The sequence below is a fragment of the Cygnus atratus genome, chromosome 20 (assembly GCF_013377495.2).
Source record: "Cygnus atratus isolate AKBS03 ecotype Queensland, Australia chromosome 20, CAtr_DNAZoo_HiC_assembly, whole genome shotgun sequence".
Taxonomy (NCBI): domain Eukaryota; kingdom Metazoa; phylum Chordata; class Aves; order Anseriformes; family Anatidae; genus Cygnus; species Cygnus atratus.
This window is the reverse complement of record NC_066381.1, coordinates 450,902-468,985: the sequence shown is the minus strand read 5'-3', so window position 1 is coordinate 468,985 and position 18,084 is coordinate 450,902. Positions and strand designations below refer to the sequence as shown.

At 60.1% G+C, this 18,084-nt stretch overlaps 1 protein-coding gene across 3 annotated transcripts in view; it reads left to right on the top strand.

The window, feature by feature from the left end:
* The window catches only part of HIP1 (huntingtin interacting protein 1), a 50,936-nt gene extending 33,040 nt beyond the window's left edge, over positions 1–17,896 (top strand). For 2 of the 3 annotated variants that reach the window (XM_035559295.2, XM_035559297.2), the window contains exons 6-31: positions 2,059–2,135; positions 2,386–2,447; positions 4,362–4,502; positions 4,851–4,908; positions 7,180–7,255; positions 7,652–7,783; positions 8,444–8,541; positions 8,908–8,980; positions 9,376–9,559; positions 9,637–9,725; positions 9,800–9,916; positions 10,082–10,183; positions 11,189–11,383; positions 11,661–11,808; positions 11,955–12,041; positions 12,245–12,352; positions 12,439–12,575; positions 12,708–12,818; positions 12,968–13,026; positions 13,254–13,347; positions 13,730–13,830; positions 13,966–14,071; positions 14,262–14,385; positions 14,577–14,638; positions 15,161–15,272; positions 15,713–17,896. In XM_035559295.2, the coding sequence (XP_035415188.1) occupies positions 2,059–2,135; positions 2,386–2,447; positions 4,362–4,502; positions 4,851–4,908; positions 7,180–7,255; positions 7,652–7,783; positions 8,444–8,541; positions 8,908–8,980; positions 9,376–9,559; positions 9,637–9,725; positions 9,800–9,916; positions 10,082–10,183; positions 11,189–11,383; positions 11,661–11,808; positions 11,955–12,041; positions 12,245–12,352; positions 12,439–12,575; positions 12,708–12,818; positions 12,968–13,026; positions 13,254–13,347; positions 13,730–13,830; positions 13,966–14,071; positions 14,262–14,385; positions 14,577–14,638; positions 15,161–15,272; positions 15,713–15,723 (2,664 nt within the window). In that variant the 3' untranslated portion in view covers positions 15,724–17,896. Of the gene's footprint in view, positions 1–2,058; positions 2,136–2,385; positions 2,448–4,361; positions 4,503–4,850; positions 4,909–7,179; positions 7,256–7,651; positions 7,784–8,443; positions 8,542–8,907; positions 8,981–9,375; positions 9,560–9,636; positions 9,726–9,799; positions 10,184–11,188; positions 11,384–11,660; positions 11,809–11,954; positions 12,042–12,244; positions 12,353–12,438; positions 12,576–12,707; positions 12,819–12,967; positions 13,027–13,253; positions 13,348–13,729; positions 13,831–13,965; positions 14,072–14,261; positions 14,386–14,576; positions 14,639–15,160; positions 15,273–15,712 lie in introns of all 3 variants that reach the window. The other variant, XM_035559294.2, reaches the window with a different exon arrangement.
* Positions 17,897–18,084: the final 188 nt, after the last annotated feature.

Below are 18,084 nucleotides of genomic sequence, written 5' to 3'. Positions count from 1 at the left end.
GCTGGCAGAGCTCTTGCAGGAGTGTCATCCTGGCTGTGACCCCAGCATGTCCTCTTCTGTATTGTGACCATCGTGAAACGTGCCCCAGACTGCTAGTGTCTGGATCAGAAGTGTCCCAAGGACCACAGCCTCGGAGACGGCTGTTCTCATGGTGGCACCTGGCATGGTCTTCCTTGTGCTGGATGCAGGGGGCTACGCAAAGCAGGGAAAGACCCCCAGCTCTGGGGTGCGCATCCTCTCCTGAGCTCTGCAGGAGCCCAGGCACCTTCTGGGCAGGCAGAGGGGACAGAGCCGCAGTGTGCCGGGCTGAGCAGCGCAGGCTGAGGTAGAGCTGCAGTGCACTGCAGGAAGGGCTCCTGCCTGGCAGCAGGGCCAGGTAGGGGCAGCACAGGCAGGGCAGGGGCCGGTGCTGGAGTGTAAATGTCCTGAAAATCCTGCATGGAGCCCAGCTCTCATGTATCAGTAGGAACACAGGGAGGGAAGCTGGGGGTTCAGGCCAGTGGGGTGTCCCTGTTTGTGCACGGAAGAGGATGAGCAGCAGCACCTGCTCCAACCTGCATACCAGCAGTGAGGATTATTGGCCATGGTCAGCAATGGATGAAGCACAAAACAAATTGCTCTGCTACAGCTACCAGAGGGTCTGCCCCCATCGCTTGTTAAATTACTTGTTAACATTTGCTGAACACGGGGTGGTGTGGGAGGGCTGGGTCCCAGCCAGAGTCAGCAGAGCAGCATGGTGTCCCATCCTGTTCCACCCAGTGCTGTCTCCAGCTTGTGGTCTGGTACCTCAATGAATCATTCTCAGTCACTAAAATCCATGCTTTCTGGCTCTTGGACTCTGGGTGCTCCTGGGCACTCAGAGCAGGGGAACAGCTTAGATTTTTTTCCCCCCTCTCTTGTGTGCCTGCCTCAGGAGCTTGTTTTGAGCCTCCAGAGCAGAGCTGCTGTGCAGGTCCCTTGTCTGGGCAGAGTTTCGGAGAGGATGTGGTCAGAGTTGGCCGGCTCCAGGTCTGTTGCTGCAGCGTGCCCGCAAGCAGCTCGGCCAGTGCTGGCTGCCAAAGGTGATGGGGAGCATATTTATAGAAAGGAATGCGATGTGCCCCGTGGGGCGTTGGGAAGCAGTGCACCCGTTGATGGAGTTTATTATTTAGGCAGACGTTCTCTTATGCTTGTGGCATTAAAATAAAGGCGTTCCTCCAAGAACAGAATGAAAAGTCATTGTGGGCTTGTGCACAAACACTGCCCTGTGTGGGTTCAAGTGCTCTAATGCTTAAAGTAGTTGGCTGTGGCAGGTTGGGTACCTGCAGTGTTTTCTTTCTTTTTGAGCTCTGCTGAAAAGATGTTTTCAGAAGCCAGGCCTGTACCTGTAATCCCTATTCAGCTCTGTTTGGAGCCATAGTATGGCATACCTTGACTAGTTGGGACAGTAATACGAGGCTTTGCCCTCCCAGGCAAATGGCAGTTCCTTTCCACCCTGCAGCCCTTTCCTCTTCAGCCTTGCAGTGCAGGAGCTGCTGCCCCATCTCTTTGCAGCTGAGCAGGTTTCTAAGCCCAGAGGGAATTGACTTTTCTTGCTAGAAGTACAGGCTCTATGGATCATGGAGGCTCTGGCTCCTGCTCACCCAGGGCTCAGCAAGCCTCTTGTTAGCCTTTTTTCAGCAGGACTTTCCCCCTGCAGCAGCAGGTACCAGCTGCTCCCCACCGCTGCAGCCCCCGCCCTGTGGATGAGGGACTTTGCTGAGCTTCACTTTTCCTCCTGGCAAGGGATGGGGCTTTCAGGGCGATCGCTGGCCTTCGTCCTCAGCCTGGAGTCTGCAGGGATGAGGTGTAGCCCCTTTGGGGCTCTCAGCATTGCTTTGCCAGGCTGGAGGGATCTGGTGATGGGTATCGAGACTTCAGCCCACCGGCAGACCTGGGGGCAGCAGCCGCTGGTCAGCACCGAGGAGCCCAGCTCGGGATCCTTTGGTTCAGCAGGGGCACCAGGCCAGCTGTCCTGGTGTGGAGCCACGGCGGGCGTGGGAGCCCCTCCATCTTCCTGACTGCTTCTTCCCCCCACAGAACCCACGGTTTCCCGGCAACCTCCAGATGTCCGACCGGCAGCTCGACGAGGCAGGGGAGAGCGACGTCAATAACTTGTGAGTGCGGGACAGGCGGGTGGCGAGGGGGAGGATGGGGAGCTCTGCGCACCCTTGCCGGCTGCCCCTCCAAGCCAGGGACGTGGCCCTGTCTGGCACCTTGTCCCCACCACCTGCCATGGGCGCTGTGAGCGGACAAAGCCACCGGCCAGGGCTGTCACGTCCCTCCCGAGCAGGCAGGGTGTCACCCCGGCACGGGGTGAGGTTGTGCAGGGACACTGCCCAACCTTCCTGGCAACCTCTTCCCTAGCTTCCAGCTGACGGTGGAGATGTTTGACTACCTGGAGTGTGAGCTGAACCTATTCCAGACAGGTAAGCCCCTCATCACCATGGTGTCTGGGCCTGGTGTGCGCCATGCGGCAGCACCGGCTCTGGGAAGGGAGTTGTCTGAGGGCATCGGGGCTCATCTGTTTTCCGTGCACTTCACCACAGTTGTTCGTAGATGAACTTATTCCATGTCAGAGCCATTCTAGCCTCGCCACAGCCCTCCTGCAGCTCTGGGAAGCCTGTGTGGGGTCAGCTGCACTGCACTGCACAGCTCCACTCTCCCCCACACGCCCCTGGCTTTGACTCCCCAGCTTCAGGCTCTCACTCCACAGCCTCCCTCAGCTGAGTTTCTTCTCATCTTACTTGTGGGCTTGTGACAGTTTCTGGCTTTTATTAGTGGAGAACACAAGCTCCCCCAGGTACTTGCAGTGGTGCTGGAGCTGGAAGAGGTGTAGGAGTGCCCTCTCTTCCTCATGCTCTCGGAGGCTGTAATCAGGCAGGGAGGTAAAAACAAGTCAATCTCAAGTCTTAGGACCATAATGTGCTTCTGCACACTCTAGCAGGGTTGGGTTTGGGACAAATTGAAGAAGTACCAGAGCAAGGCCACTATGGGATGCATAATGCCAGACTCTGAAGATGGTCCCCAGACACATACGGCAGCAGCCCTTCCTTCCCAGCTGCCAGGCATCCCTTTCCCAGGACTTGCATGGGAACAGATTAGATGCAATTAGGTGCACTGTGGAAACCAGAGGCTGCGGTGCTCAAGACCTCACTCTGCTGGCCTCCAGCTCTCCCCTGTGTACTCCCGTGTACCTTGGTGAGTGCTTCAGTAACTCAGCTGTGTTAGTGCGTTGTATAAATGCACATGAAGATTCTCTTGGTTAGGCAGCCATAGCTTGGCTCACCCCACACATGACCCTGATCCATAAAACGTGCCTCTACTTCCCAAGGAGTGCAGTGGGATGCATGTCCCCTGCAGTTATGTGGGATGCTCCAGTGTGTCTTGTACTCTGCTCCCTGCAGAGGATCCCTGCCATCTTCTCCTGGGTATTTCTGGAGCATCTCCCCAGCAGCAGACACGGTGCAGCAGGATGCTCCACACACACCAGGAGCGCGGACCCTGCTCCCGCCTGCCTCCGAGTTGGAGAATATTTGTGCTGTTATTTACCCCGAGGCTGCTTGGTGCTTCCCAGCACAGAGGCTTGACAGATCTGTGTGCAGGAGAGGCTGAGCAGCACAGCCAGCTGGGATTAGCGCAGGGTGACCTGCTTTGTCTGCCACCGCAGCACGCTCCTGCCCTGGGGCTGCATCTGGCTTTGTGCACACACACCTCCGGATGCCGGTGATGTTCCTCCTGCTCCCAGAGTCATCTCCCAAAACAGGTGGTTGGCAGCCACTCCAGGGCTGGAGCATGCACCGAGCTCCTTTCCACCTCTGCCTTTTTCCAGTATTTGTAGCTGGTCTCATCCCTCGGGAGCTCAGCTGGGAGCTGGCAGGAGCCTCAGGGTCCCTGCACACGCTGGGGTGGGTTTTGTCCTGTTGCTCCCTGCTGAAGGCTAGCTCAGGACCAGGCACCTTCACCGCATGGTGACAAAGAGTTCCCATGCCTGTGTGGTGCCAGAGAGTCACAGGTGGGAGCTTCTGCTCTTGCTGAACTTTCATGGCACAAATTGGGACCAGGCAGCTACATGACGTGGGCTGGATCCCAGCCCCACAGGCCAGCAGGTCTCTTGCTCCGGGTGGCATTTCCATGGCTGCCCCAGCAAGCTGACCTGTGTCAGACACCTGGTTTGGGAAGAAATGCGCCAGCCACAGAGGGCTGTCACTATTCTCTGGCTGTAAAGGAGTGCAGACCATTAGCTCCAAGGCAATTCTCTCTTTGGTTTACACAAATCCCAGCTCTGACAGCCTGACATTCCCTCCACCCCTCTGAACCATGTCCTTGCTCCTCCCCGGCAGTGTTCAGCTCCCTGGACATGTCGCGCTCTGTGTCGGTCACGGCTGCGGGGCAGTGCCGCCTCGCCCCGCTCATCCAGGTGATCCTGGACTGCAGCCACCTCTACGACTACACGGTCAAGCTGCTCTTCAAGCTCCACTCCTGTGAGTACCCCCCGTGCCTGCCCAAGAGCCAGGAGCTCAGAGGGGTGGAGGGGATGTGGGGAGCCAGCAGGCTGTGCATGGGGCAACTCCGGGCACCCATGTGCCCTCAGCCCAGCTTGTTGTGGCATCCTACATGGAAGCAGCCTGGCTGGCCACTTAGCAACACCCGGTTGTCTGCACCCTTTGCCAGCGTGTGGCTGGGGCTCCCCATTTGGACCCCGGGAGGAGGACAAGTGTCCCTGCAAAATGCTTGTCCCTGTGTATCCGTGCTGCCAGGCTGCCCCTGGAGCCCTGCTTCTTCCTGGGGTGGGGACGCGGGGTGAGGTTTATATCTGCTGCTTCTCCCAGGTCTGCCAGCCGACACACTGCAGGGCCACCGGGACCGCTTCTTGGAGCAGTTCAGAAAGTAAGTGGAGACCTGGGGTGCCAGCTGCCACCCCAGGTGATGCTCTGGCTACCGAGATCTGATCAGGGAGCCCTGGGGTGCTGGAGCCCTCTGCACTCAGGCTCAGCAGCTGAGCAATGGAGGCAGAGGAAATGCATGAATCTGTCTAGTGCAGGGCTCCAAAATCAGCCTGCTTCGAATTCTCTGCCTCTGCTTGGAAGCGGCTTTCCTGGAGTGGGGATGCTTTCACCAGGACACCCACTCCGTTTGGCTGATCCAATGCTATTGAATTACCAGATAACTGCATTATTAATTCTAAAGAGGCATTCAGCCGCTAATGGCATTTCGTGCGAAGCGCCAGCTGATGATTTAAAACCCTCAAACCGTTTAATTGCAATTTTAACTGCAATTTGCAGTTGACGTGCTGAGATGAAAGTCTCTCCGTCGCTGCTGAGGACCCAACCCTGCCCTTCCTGGCTTCACTGGAGGAGTTTGATCTACGCAGCACCACTGCACTGCTGCCACTGAAAGCACCTGCTTAGCAAGGGCTGAGAAGCTGAACGTGGTAGGGTGCTTGTGGGGAGGTCCTGATTTTCCCCAGTTGCCATCCTTCAGGCAGTGCCTGGGCACAGCTTGAGATACTGTTGCAGGCAACAGGGTCTGGTGTGCCCCTGGGTAGTCAATTTTGTAGTCTCTAGGCACATGAAAAAGAGATTTCCCTGAGTAGTGCTTAATTTCAAAAAAAAAAAAAAAAAAGGCAAACCAAGACAGCTTGTTAAAAGAAGCAGCAAAAAGAGAAAATCTTCAGGTGTTGCAGAGCTCAGGGTGTTGTCCTCTGAAGACCTGACTTTGCAGGCGAATTCAGGTCATGCAACCAAGCAGAGGTGGCTTGTGAGAGGGAAAAACTGTCTTTTTGGGGTACAACTCAGAACTGGAAAAGGTAAAGTTGCTCATGGCATGTGTCCTGTTGTCTGAGGCACTGTCCCAAATTAAAATATCAATAGCAGAGATTTTAATAGCAACACATAGGAGTATAGGAGCAAATAGCCGGAGCCAAATCACATGTACCCAGTTACCTGGGAACTCGCACATGCGATGTGCAGACACTAGTGAGCATGTTTATTTCCAAAAGCTCTGGAAAAAAAAGCTGCCTTGAGATGGAAGGACAGGTCTCCCCTGGATTAGCAACTGCTCAAAAGGCAGGAGACAATTGATCAGGTTTTGTACCAGTGGGTTTTTCAGGGTAATCCCCAGTGACTGTGCTGGAAGCAGTGCTGCTCATTGTATTTTAAATAAGATCAAGAGCGAGCAGGCAGTGAAGTGCCATGGCCTGTGGTACGCAGTTATTTAGGGTAGTCATAATGAAAACTGGCCACAAAGAGCAGCTGGAGGATGTCACAGCACTGAGACTGCACAATATAGGACATCTTGATTCAAGGTTAAAAACTGCAAACCAGTGCCTGTGGGAAAAACACCGGACACAACCATCAGCAGATGGCTAGGCTGTAAGCAGGTTCTGAACGCCCAGGACAGACCCAGGAGCAAATATCAACCATGCCGAGGGAATTGCAGCTCATGGTGGTGGCAGCACCAGGCTGGATGCCAGGGTGGCTGCAATAGAGGGGGAGCCACAAGCATCCTCAGTCCTACACTGGGTCCCCAGCTGCAGCTTTTCTTCTTGCATAAAACCAGGCGTAAAACCAGGGGTGGAGAGCACTTATCACAGGCTGCTCTAGGTGCCAGAATTGGAAATCGGTCTAGAAGGGAGGCAGGGCTGCTCATGGGGAGATGCTCATGCAGAGAATTGAAGGTGATGGTGCAGATGTAGCCTCCATGCAGGAAGCCCCGACCAGCCAGTGGCTGGGGGTGTAATGGGAGCAGTGGGGCTGTTTCACAGCTGTTCCCTCAAGACTACCATTTTGGCTACTGTCAGGACAGCGCAGAGAGGTGGCAGGGCCTCTGGTCCAGCCCAGTGCAGCTGCTCTCCCATGGTTTGTGGTCTTAGGTCCTTCTCTCTGCTCGTCAGATCCTGGGTTTATGCGAGAAAGCCTCTGGCAGTCAGTTTTTGCCAGCGGTGGGAGTCTGGGGGCTGAGGTCTTCTGACGACCTGCCATGGGTTTGGTGGTGGCACATGCTCCCGTCCCTTCCAGCACAATGTGGTGACACTGCTCTGGAGCCAGGTGAGGGTTTGTATGGGGTGTGCAGAGGAGCCTGATGGGGATGTATGAGAGCAGCAGTGAGAAACGGGGGCACATGGAGAGCCTTCCTTAACCAGTTTGTGTCCCCTTCCAGGCTGAAGGACCTCTTCTATCGCTCCAGTAACCTGCAGTACTTCAAACGACTAATTCAGATCCCACAGCTCCCGGAGGTGAGAGCACCACGGTCCTGGTGCAGCCCTCGCCATCCCCATGGCTGGGAGCAGCAGTGAGAGCTGATGGCAATGGGCAGTCTGTGTCCAGAAAGCATTGTGTGCCACCTGCTTTGCTTCCTGGGCATGGTGGCAACTCAGGGCTTGTGGGGCCCAGGGCTCATCCCTGAACCTTCCTTGGGTCAGGTGCTTTTAATGTTCCTGTGGGATGGAGCTGCTCTCTGGCTGCACGCTGTCCCTAGGGGGCTGGGGTCCAGGATCCTTCCTCACGGCAGCATAGCTGGGAGGGATGAGGAGTGAAATGATTTTTCAAGTGTGACACAGGGCCAGCCATATCGGTAGCCCTGCTGTGGGACAGGTCTTACACCTTCCAGCTGTGCTCTCCTCCCTCCCCAGAACCCTCCCAATTTCCTGCGAGCCTCAGCACTGTCAGAGCACATCAGCCCTGTGGTGGTCATCCCCGCTGAGGCATCCTCGCCTGACAGTGAGCCCATCACAGACTTGGTGGAAATGGAAACAGCGTCACAGGTAAACACTGAGGCACTGCCTATGGCTGTGCCCATGGTGCTGCCCTTTGGCTCCGCACCCACCACTTTCTCTCAGAACCGTGGTGTCGCAGGGGCTCAGGCAGCACTGAGCGTCAGCACAGGGGCTGTGTGGGTGCTGTGTGTTGCTGGTGGGTGCTGCAGGGTGCCCAGTGGGGAGCCTGGGCTCGCTGCCCGTGTCTGAGTCAGGCTGAATTCATCCCACGGTGCTCCTCTTAATAGTTTGGTGCCCTCCAGTGATCGCTGGCGGGGGATGTTTTCCTTCCTAGCATTGCCCTACAGCTTTCTGTGCTTGCATGGATGTTTGGCTGGGAGAGGAGTTCTTTGCACCATGAAGGGTTCTTCTTGTGCACTCAGCATTTTAAGAAGGAAAGGAATGTGAAATGACTTGGGGATCTGCCCCCCAGGACCACAGTTGCCCCGTAGGAAGTGCTGGGATCTGCCTGTGCATGAGGCTATGGGGGCTCTGGGAAATCCAGCTGGGCAGCATTTGCAGACAGCAGCCCTGCTGGCCAGCGGGATGGCTCTGCAGGGCCACATGCAATCCAACCAGGGACAGCGGGGGATGCAGGCTCCCGTTTCCCCTTGCACAAGCAGGGGAGCAGCAGTGCTCACCTGGGCCCCTGTGCTTCTCTTCCTGCAGAGTCTGTTTGACAACAAGTTTGATGACATCTTTGGCAGCTCATTCAGCAGCGACCCCTTCAACTTCAACAGTCAGAATGGGATGAACAAGGACGACAAGTGAGTCCTCTCTTCAGTGGCTCCATGGCTCCTCCCGATGCTGGGTGACAGAGGGAGGACGAAGCAGAGTGGGAGCTCCCCAGAACGCAGCACTGCAGCTGCCAGCGAGTGCTGTGGCTGCCTACACCCAGCCCCTTCCAGGGATGTGTCCCCACTTGGGCCATCTCAGGGCCATGGCCAAACCCAGCACAATCCCAGGAGCCCCAAGCACTCCTGTCCATGGGTTTCAGTGTGGAGCAGGAGGCAGAGCTGAGCTCAGCTCTCCCTGAGGACACAGTGACCTCCATGGGGACCTTCTCTCCTTGTCTCCACATCCCTGTGTCAGTGCCGGGAGTACTGAGGGGGTGCCTGGTGTCTCCTTCCCAGGGACCGGTTAATAGAGCAGCTCTACAGGGAGATCGGGGCCCTGAAGGAGGAGCTGGAGAGCTTCAAGGCTGAGGTGGGTGACAATAGCCGGTTGGTGGCACATGGTGCATGCTGGCCACATCATCTCCAGCACCCCACAGCTGCAGGCCAATGGACCGCGTGGCGATACCGGGGCAGCTTGCACTGTGAAGGGGCCGGCGGGGTGGTGCAGGGCGGTAGCTGTGACCCTGCTGCCCTGGGGATGTGAGGCCCCGACCCTGTCTGCATCCTGCCCCGCACCCAATGGTTCCAGCTCCTCTGCAGCAATCCGTCTGTACAGAGCAGCCGTGTGGGGCAGCCGCTGTGCATGGGGAAGGGCTCCCACGGCTGCGCTGTGTGGCTTACCCCACTGCACAAGGTCCATCTGGTGCATTTGGGGCTGCCGGGCGCTGGACGGTGCCGGGAGCTGCCCACCTGCCGTGTCCGCAGAATGAGCGTCGCACCCTGCAGCTGCGCGGGCGCATCAGCGAGCTGGAGGCTGAGCTGGCTGAGCAGCAGCACCTGAAGCAGCAGGCGCTGGACGAGAGCGAGTTCCTGCGCACTGAGCTGGAGGAGCTGAAGAAGCAGAGGGAGGACACGGAGAAAGCGCAGAGGAGCCTGACAGAGATCGAACGTGAGTAGAGGGCCCGGGGAGGCTGGCGGGGGGACCACAGGGCGCCCTCAGTGCTCACCTCACCCTGTGTGTGGCAGGGAGGGCACAGGCGAACGAGCAGCGATACAGCAAGCTGAAGGAGAAGTACAGCGAGCTGGTGCAGAACCACGCTGACCTGCTGCGGAAGGTGGGCCCCACAGCCACCCACGGGGTGTGCAGCCTGGGCCGGGCTGGCCCCTGAGCTCCCACTGCTATCCCCAGAATGCGGAGGTGACCAAGCAGGTGACAGTGGCGAGACAGGCCCAGGGCGATGTGGAGAGGGAGAAGAAGGAGCTGGAGGACTCCTTCCAGCGGGTGAGCGAGCAGGCTCAGAGGAAGGTGAGTAGGGCGCATGGCACAGCGGGGTCGTCCTGGGGATGGGGACAGGTGGTGGGGACAGGGATGGGGCCTCACACCCCAAGGGACCCTCCTGGTTACACTCGGAGGGAAGCGGGTGAGTGCCCCACAGGGGCCAGCTCGGGGCGACCTCTCTCCTGCCCACAGTCTCAGGAGCAAGCCGAGGTGCTGGAAATGCTGAAGCAGGAGCTGGCGGCCAGCAAGCAGGAGCTGCAGGTCCTGCAGGGCACGCTGGAGTCCAGCACACAGGTGAGAGCCCCCGCCGCGGCCATGCCGCTGCCACCCTGCTCCGGTTTCTGAGCCCAGCCCCATTTCCTCTCCACTCAGTCTCAGATGGGCTTGGGGCATTTATCCCTGCCCAGGGGAAAGGCCGGTTTGCCCGTTGTCATGGTGCTTTGGCAAGGCATTACCCACCAAGGTGCCAGTGGGCCAATAACCAGCTTTCTGTCCTTGTCCTTCCCAGGTGTGGATGGGTTCAGTGATCACACCGTGGGGTTTAGCACTCGTGTGTGGGGCTGCACCAAGCAGTAGTTTCCAGCAGCAGGGACTCCCAGGTCAGAGGGGACGGACCCAGGAGCTGATTGCCCTAGAGCCAGCAGGCAGCCTTCACCCCCATGTCTTGTAGCCTCTGATGGAGACACTGAACAATCCACTCCTGTGTGAGTGAGGCAGAAATTGCTGGATTAAATCCTTACAGGTGAAAAAGCAGTCAGACAGGGTGACTGCCTGCTGCAAAACGCTGGCAGGCAGCATGCCCTCCTGTCAGAGGTCTTTGCTTTGGACTCACTGCTGTGCCAGAGGGTCTGTTGTGCCTGTGAAGACATGGCCATTTGTAGCACAGGGCTCTGGGGGTCTCCAGGCTTGTTGTAGAGGCAGGGAGCTGTCAGGGAAATGGACCTGCCCCTCCCCAGGGTGGGCAGACAAGCTGCAGCGGGTCGAAGAGCCCTTCCTCTGCTCATGCATCAGGATGACGACAGTCATCAGCTGATAAAAGTGGAATGGCATCCAAGGGAGCCTCAGCTGGCCCCACACAAGGTTGTCCCCTGCTGCAAAGGTACTGCTGGGCTGCCTGGCATGGGTGATGCAGGGCTGCACTCTGCCCGCAGCTGTGTGGGCTGCAATGCACCAAGCAGCAGTGCTTGAGATGGCCTGGGCCTGGACCACAAGCCACAATCAATTCTCCAAATGCAAGGGTTCATCCCTTCAATGCCATGCCCTCAGCACAGTCTTGATGGGTGTTTTGTGCCCGGCCAGGTAGGAGCAGAGCAGAGTACCCGGATAGCAGACCTGGAGCAGGAGAGAGACAGCCTGAGCCAGGCGGCAGAGCGGCATGGTGAGGAGATGGCAGCCCTGCGGGCTGAGCTGCAGCAGCTTCAGGACACACTCAGCAGTGAAAAGGAGAGCAGCAAGAAGGAGCTGGAGACACTGCAGACACAGCTGCAAGACAAGGTACCCCAGGGGCACCGCTGGCGCGGGTATCCCAGCATCAGCAGCAGCACACCCGGAGCCGAGGGCCACTCTGCTGCAGTGAGGAGCCACACGGGGAGTGGTGCTCCATGGCACTTGGCCGCCCACTGCCGCAGTGCTGGTCCCCAGGGACAAGAGCAAAGCCCCGTGCCAAGCCCTGGCTGTGGGTGTTTGTCAGAGCTGGAGGCAGTGGAGGGGTGTCAGGGTTTGCCAGCTGGTGCGGTGGGGAGGGAGCCTGACACTTACACTGCCTTGGCAGGAGAGCATGGAGCGGACGCTGCAGCAGCGCCTCACCGAGGAGCAGTTTGCTCTGCTGCAGGGCAGCGCACGGGAGGCAGAGAGGATGGTGCAGGATGCCCTCAGTCGCCTCGAGGACCCCGCTCACATCAGCTGCACTGGCTCAGCGGGTGAGCTCCCCAGTGCCCACCAAAGCCAGCGCGTCCCAAACAGTGGCCTTGCAAAGCCACCCTCCCCAATTTCTTCTGGGACAGCCCAGCCATGGAGAGACGCTGTGCTGTACTTTGTTCAAGTCTTGTCTCTTGTGTGCCTGCAGATTACCTCCTGTCCAGGACATTGGCAGCCTCTGAGTGCACAGAGAGGCTGCAGGATGCGCACAGAAAATACCTTTCCAATCGTACAGGTGAGACACAGCAGCCCTGGGGAAGGGCTCAGGTGGGCAAGAGGTGGCATCTCCAGCAAGCGGCAGGGTGAGAGGCCTGGGCTGAGAGCCACAGCCAAGGCTTAGGCTCTGCAGAGCCCAAGTGGGGACAGGGGAAGCAAAAGTGAGAGCTAAATGGGCTCCTGGGCCGCTTCAGCTGAGCCGTGCACCTTCTCTGTCTGCAGATGTGAGCAGCCTGCTGCCCTGCGTGGCCCTCTTTGCCCACCTCATCAGCGACACCATCCTGCAAGGCAGCGCTACCTCCCACATGGCCCCGATGGAGCCCGCTGACCGTGAGTGCTTCCAGCTGCAGTGGGCAGGGGCTGGGGGTCTCTGGCCTCATGGGCAGCACCCTCAGCCTCTTCTGCGGCGCTCACAGGTCTGCTGGAGATGTGCAAGCAGTGCGGCAGCGAGGCCATGAGCTACCTCAGCTCCCTGCAAGACCTGGATAGCGTGGAGGGCGCCGACTGCACCCCGGTGACCAGCTGCCTCAGCCGGATCAGTGCCATTGGGGAGGTGGGTGCATGGGCATCACCACCAAGTGGGATTGGGGCATGGGGAACAACGGTCCCCTTGGGGCAAACAGGGTGGTGGCACCTGTGGAGGGGCTGTGCCTCCCTTAGGCATTCTTCTCCGTCCTGTCCCCAGGAGCTGCGACCCAGAGGACTGGACGTGGAGCAGGAGGAGCTGGGTGATCTGGTGGACAAGGAGATGGCAGCTACGTCAGCGGCCATCGAGACTGCGGCCGCACGGATCGAGGTGAACCAGCGCTGCAAGGGCTGCCCCACGGGGTCACTGCATGCCTCAGGGCACCCTTGGGCACCGTGCTTCATGGGGCCACCTGCACGAGGCTGGGCATGGCAGCCAGGCAGTGCAGGTGGCTCAGAGTGGCTTCTCCCCTCTGCCAGGAGATGCTGAGCAAGGCCCGGGCTGGTGACACTGGGGTCAAACTGGAAGTGAATGAGAGGTGAGCAGCGGCCAGGGCATCACAGATTAAGGTACTGGTTTAAATCCAGGTGCTAAGGGAAGAGGAAGAAGGGTTTGGGGATGCAGGAGTGAGTTGGGGAGCCACAACGAGACACAGTGTTGCAGGGTGGGCATCTTCCTCAAGGCTCTGGGGTCTCTGCACCTCACCAGCTGGGTGGTTTGCACCTGGGCCAGCCTTCCCACAGCTCACTGGGATTTGTCTCACAGGATCCTGGGCTCCTGCACAGGCCTTATGCAGGCAATCCAGGTGCTGGTCCTGGCGTCCAAGGACCTGCAGCGAGAGATTGTGGAGAGCGGACGGGTGAGCCGGTGGGCAGGGAGGAGGGCAGTGTGGGCGGGCAGGGACTTGGCCAGCACGGGATTGCCACGGGAGTGGTGCAGAGCTGTGTGGTGACAGCCAGGACAGCTGTCAACATTGAGGCTGTCTGCCCAAAGCCCCGGCCCCAGGTCTCTGTTTTGCACCCGGAGGTTGCAAATGCCATCAGCACAGCTCTCATGCTGCACGGGGGAGCCCATGACACCTAGAGTTGGGTGTCTGCTCCACTCCCACCTGTATCTCAGATGAAATCCTGATTTACTCTGGTCTCCTAAGAGCAGAGGTTTGGGGGCCCCAGACCCTGTCATCCTGGGGTGAGGGCGCATCCCCTTGCTCCAGCACGTGACTGTTCCCTTCTCCTCTGCAGGGCGCAGCGTCACCCAAGGAGTTTTATGCCAAGAATTCCCGCTGGACAGAAGGCCTCATCTCTGCCTCCAAGGCTGTGGGCTGGGGAGCAACTGTCATGGTGTAAGTGGCACCCTGTGGAGGGTGGCAGGGTCTTGCTGTCCCCAAGGGGCAGGAGGTGAGAAGGGTGAGAGGTGAGCTGGTATCAGTACAGAGCTGGCCCGAGGGATGCTCCAGCCCTTCTCTGTCCTCCTGCAGCGATGCTGCTGACCTGGTGGTGCAAGGGAAAGGGAAATTCGAGGAGCTGATGGTCTGTTCCCATGAGATTGCAGCCAGCACCGCACAGCTGGTGGCAGCTTCCAAGGTAGGAACACTGTGCCCTGTGTGGCAGAAACACCACTGCTCCCCTGGCTGTGCTTTGGGGCTCCCAGCAGAGTTGCTGGGACCAGGGTGACCTGGTGGCACAGTGAGGCCGGAGCTGGCATGCCAGGTCCTTGGCTTGGATCGTGGGACCTGGTGGGGCATGAGCGCGTACACCCTCTCGGCCCCGGCAGGTGAAGGCAGACAAAGACAGTGCCAACTTGGCCAAGCTCCAGCAAGCTTCTCGGGGTGTCAACCAGGCCACAGCCGGCGTGGTGGCCTCCACCAAGTCTGGAAAGTCACAGATTGAGGAGAAAGGTGAGCACGGGGCTGCAGGCCTGGCCGGCAGCACAGACCTGCCCCCAGATCTCCACTCTTTGCGCTCTCGGTGTTCAGTTGGCCATATCCACGTGCATGGTGGTTTCTGCCCGCAGCACGGGAGCTGCTGGGGAGGGCAGGTCACGCTGGGGAGCAGCCCCCAAGGGGACACAGTGTTTTTGTCTCTGCAGACAGCATGGACTTCTCTAGCATGACACTAACCCAGATCAAGCGTCAAGAAATGGACTCTCAGGTAGGAGCTTCCTCTGTACTTTCAGAAACACAGCCAGCGTTGCATCTGGCATGTTTGGGCTGATGAGAGGGTGCCCAGGCTGTTCCAAGGAGTGGGAGCAGGGGAGAGCTGAGCCATTTTCTTGCTCCTGGTGAAGAGGCTCTTCTCCCCAAGCGCCATTCCCAACTGCTGCCCAAGCAGGCCATGCAAGCACAGAGCATGACCAGCACCTGGGCACCAGGAGCTTGTGGGTGAAGCCCAGCGGATGAAGGTGAAGGCTGGGCTTGCCCAGGAGCGGCATGCATTTGTTCCTTGAGCTTTCCCCAACCTCAGACACGTCTGAGCTCAGTCCCCTCTCCAGGAACTTTTGCTGTCGGAACATTAATGGGACGTACCTCGGTGATGTTGGGCCTGGTGTCAGGAAGCCCAGCACAGCTGGTGTGGGGCTGGGTGGCAGTGGCAGTGCTGCAGCACGCAGGTGGCAGAGCTGGCTGTGCTGCAGGGACACAGAGTAGCAATAGCAGCATGTGCTTTGTCCTTCAGGTGCGAGTGTTGGAGCTGGAAAACCAGCTGCAGAAGGAGCGGCAGAAGCTGGGGGAGCTGCGCAAGAAGCATTACGAGCTGGCAGGAGTGGCAGAGGGCTGGGAGGAGGATGGTGAGTACCCACGGGCAGGGGTTGGGCACTGCAGGAGGGCAGCAGCCCTTCAGGCTGTATCTGCTGCTCTGGCTGGGAAGCAGCTCTGGGAAGCAGGCAGGAGGGCAGCCCTGCCCACAGCCCAGGCAGTGAGCGAAGGCAGGGCAGGGGTTTCGCTGCAGCTGGCATAAAGCAGAGCCCGGCAGCAGTCAGCACATGTGGCCAAAGCCATGGGGACTCTGGCCTGGGCAAAAGGCTGTGGAAGCTGTCAAGTACCCAGGAGCGGCTCTCCCTGGAGCCCCACCATCCCTGCTGGTCCCACTGTTCAGCCCTGGGCTCTGCAGCCAGCTGGCCTGCATGCCACTGAGGTGCTGCTGCCCTGGAGCCACAGCGTGTGAAACCCTGGGGTCCCAAGGAGAGCACGTTGCTCTACACCCCCTTACTGTCTCTCCCCTTTCCAGCCACCGACTAGATGCGGCAGCAGAAGCAGCCAGCAGCAGACACCCCTTCGGTCGGCTGGGACCCAGCTTGGTGCAGCCCCTTCAGAAGATACACAATAAACTGGTGCAAAATCCACCCCGAAGCACACGTCCTCTGCGTTCCCCGAGAGCCACCTGCAGCGCTGGAGGACCGAGAGCCGCGTCGCTGCTGAGGGAGACCCTGGGGCCAGGAGCGAGGGCTCCCCAGCCGCCCAACCTCACGCCAGCTGCAAACTGCACATGTATTTATTAGAGCTGCTTGGGGGGTCTCTGGGGTGGTCTCTAACCCTTTAGTTTCATTTTTGCACAGATTTTCTGAACTGTTTGACCCAGCTCTGGCGGACCAGGAGCATTCGGGTTTCCTTCACCTCTTGCTGCTTCTCCAGCCTTAATGCGTTAACTGGCTCAGCGCAAACACCTCCAGGGAAGGAGCCTGCCCGGTGCAAAGGGCCGCAGGGATGCAGTGGGGTCAGGAACTGGCTCTGCTGGTGCTGCTGGGCTATTTTGGGGCTTGGTGCTAGGCATGCTCCCCCGGCCCCAGCCCCCTGGCCCGCTCAGCTGCTGGCAGCAGCCAGGGTGGTGGGTGGGTCCGTGTGGGAGCAGAGTGCCTTTGGCCGCCGTAAGGCCAGGGTCCCGTGCTGCTGCCGGGTCAGGGGCTCGTTCACACGAGGCAGCCTGGGTTGCTGAACCCTGGCAGTAAGAGCCGTTGCCTCCTCCAAGCCCTGCAGAGCTCACTGGGCCCATTGGCAGCCAGGCCAGGTCCCAGCAGCAGTGCTGGGAGCAGCCAGCAATGAGGAGGGCTTGGGCTGGCAGTGAGAGGAAGGTTGTGACGAGCTCCTGTCCCCGTGTTCCCAAAGTGCCCTGTCTGGAGCAGCGCTTGGAGCAGAGGAGCTGGGCTGGCTGGCCCTGTGCAGCGCTGCGCTGCCCTGAGAGATCACTGTGTCAATGCCAGCAATAAACCACTCTACAAGGTGCTTGGCTCACATTTGGGCAACATCTGCTCCCAGGCCAGCAGCTCCCAGAGGCATGGAGTGGCTCAAGGGCAGCAGCACGGAGGGGTCGGGGTGCAGCCAGGGTGCCCCAAAGCTGCAGCAAGCGGCCCTGGCGTGCCACTGTCCTCAGGGGCAGGGGCGGCCGTGGGGCTGGTGCTGAACATCCCACCCCAGCCAGGGAACCTTTGTGCCTTGGAGTAGGGGACTCGCAGGGCAGGGGTGACCTCCGGCCCCCAGCCCTCCAGGCCCCCAGCTCATCTCACTGTGGCGGGGATGGTGGGATCAGACCAGCGCACAGCAGTGCACAGCCATGTCCTCACCCCGCCTGGCCCCCCATCCTTGCCATCCCCAGGTTTGCTGGGATGTGCCCACGGCCAAGCTGGGCGGGCACCTGTCTCCCTCCTGGGACTGGGGTGCCCTTCCCAGCAGGAGCGGACTGCGGCAGGGTGCTGTGGGGCAGCATTTGGTCACTCTCCCTTTTAGGATGCGGTGGCAGTGGTTGGCACTGCCTGGCCATGGAGGGCAGCGGGTGGCCTTGGCACCCATCATCACCCAGGGTGGCTGGGCTGTCACCATCTGCGTTCCTGGTGACATGCATCAGCTGTGCCAGCCACTCAGACGTCCCCCTGCCCAGCCACCCCAGCCAGCACCGTGGCCCTGGGGCTGCCCCAGACATGGGAGAGGGTGACAGCCACTGTGCCCCGTGCGGGCACCCTGTGGCCCTATGGGTCCCGCCACGGCGAGCTGCTGCCAAACCGCCCCCTCCGCATCCCCAGCCTGCCAGGGCCCCCAGAGAGCTCCCGGCCTCCCGGTCCCTCTGAAAGCAATACGAGCCACCCCTCTGCTGCGGGGGCCCGGGGAGGCCCGGGTGCCCCTGAGCCCCCGCCGGCTTCTCAGGGGTCTCGCTGGCGCAGGCGACCACCAGCTGCTACCTCAGGTTTCCAGGCTGGGCCCGGCCGGGCCCCGGGGTGGCGGGAAGGGGACGGGGACGGGGACGGGGGACGCGGCGCTGCTCTCGGTCACAAACACTTCTCCCTCCTCCTGGGCCGCGGCCAGCTCCGGGCCCGGGGCCGTCCGCGCGGCGGGGGCGGGCACGGCGCGGCTGTCCCGCGGGTTTTGGCATCGTGCGACGCGTTTGTGCTCCCGGTTTTTAAATAAAGCCTCCGGCCCTGCCTGCCAGCTCTGCGTGCTTTCCGGGGGGGGGGCGGGGGGGGCACGGCCCCGGGCTCCTCGCGGGCACCTGCCGGGGCCGGGCCGGGCGGGAGCGGCGGGGCCGGGGGCGGGCGGGGGGGGGCCGGGGCGGGCGGGCGCGGGGCTGGGGGCGAGGCCGGGGCGGGGCCGCGGCCGGGCCGCGGCCGGCGG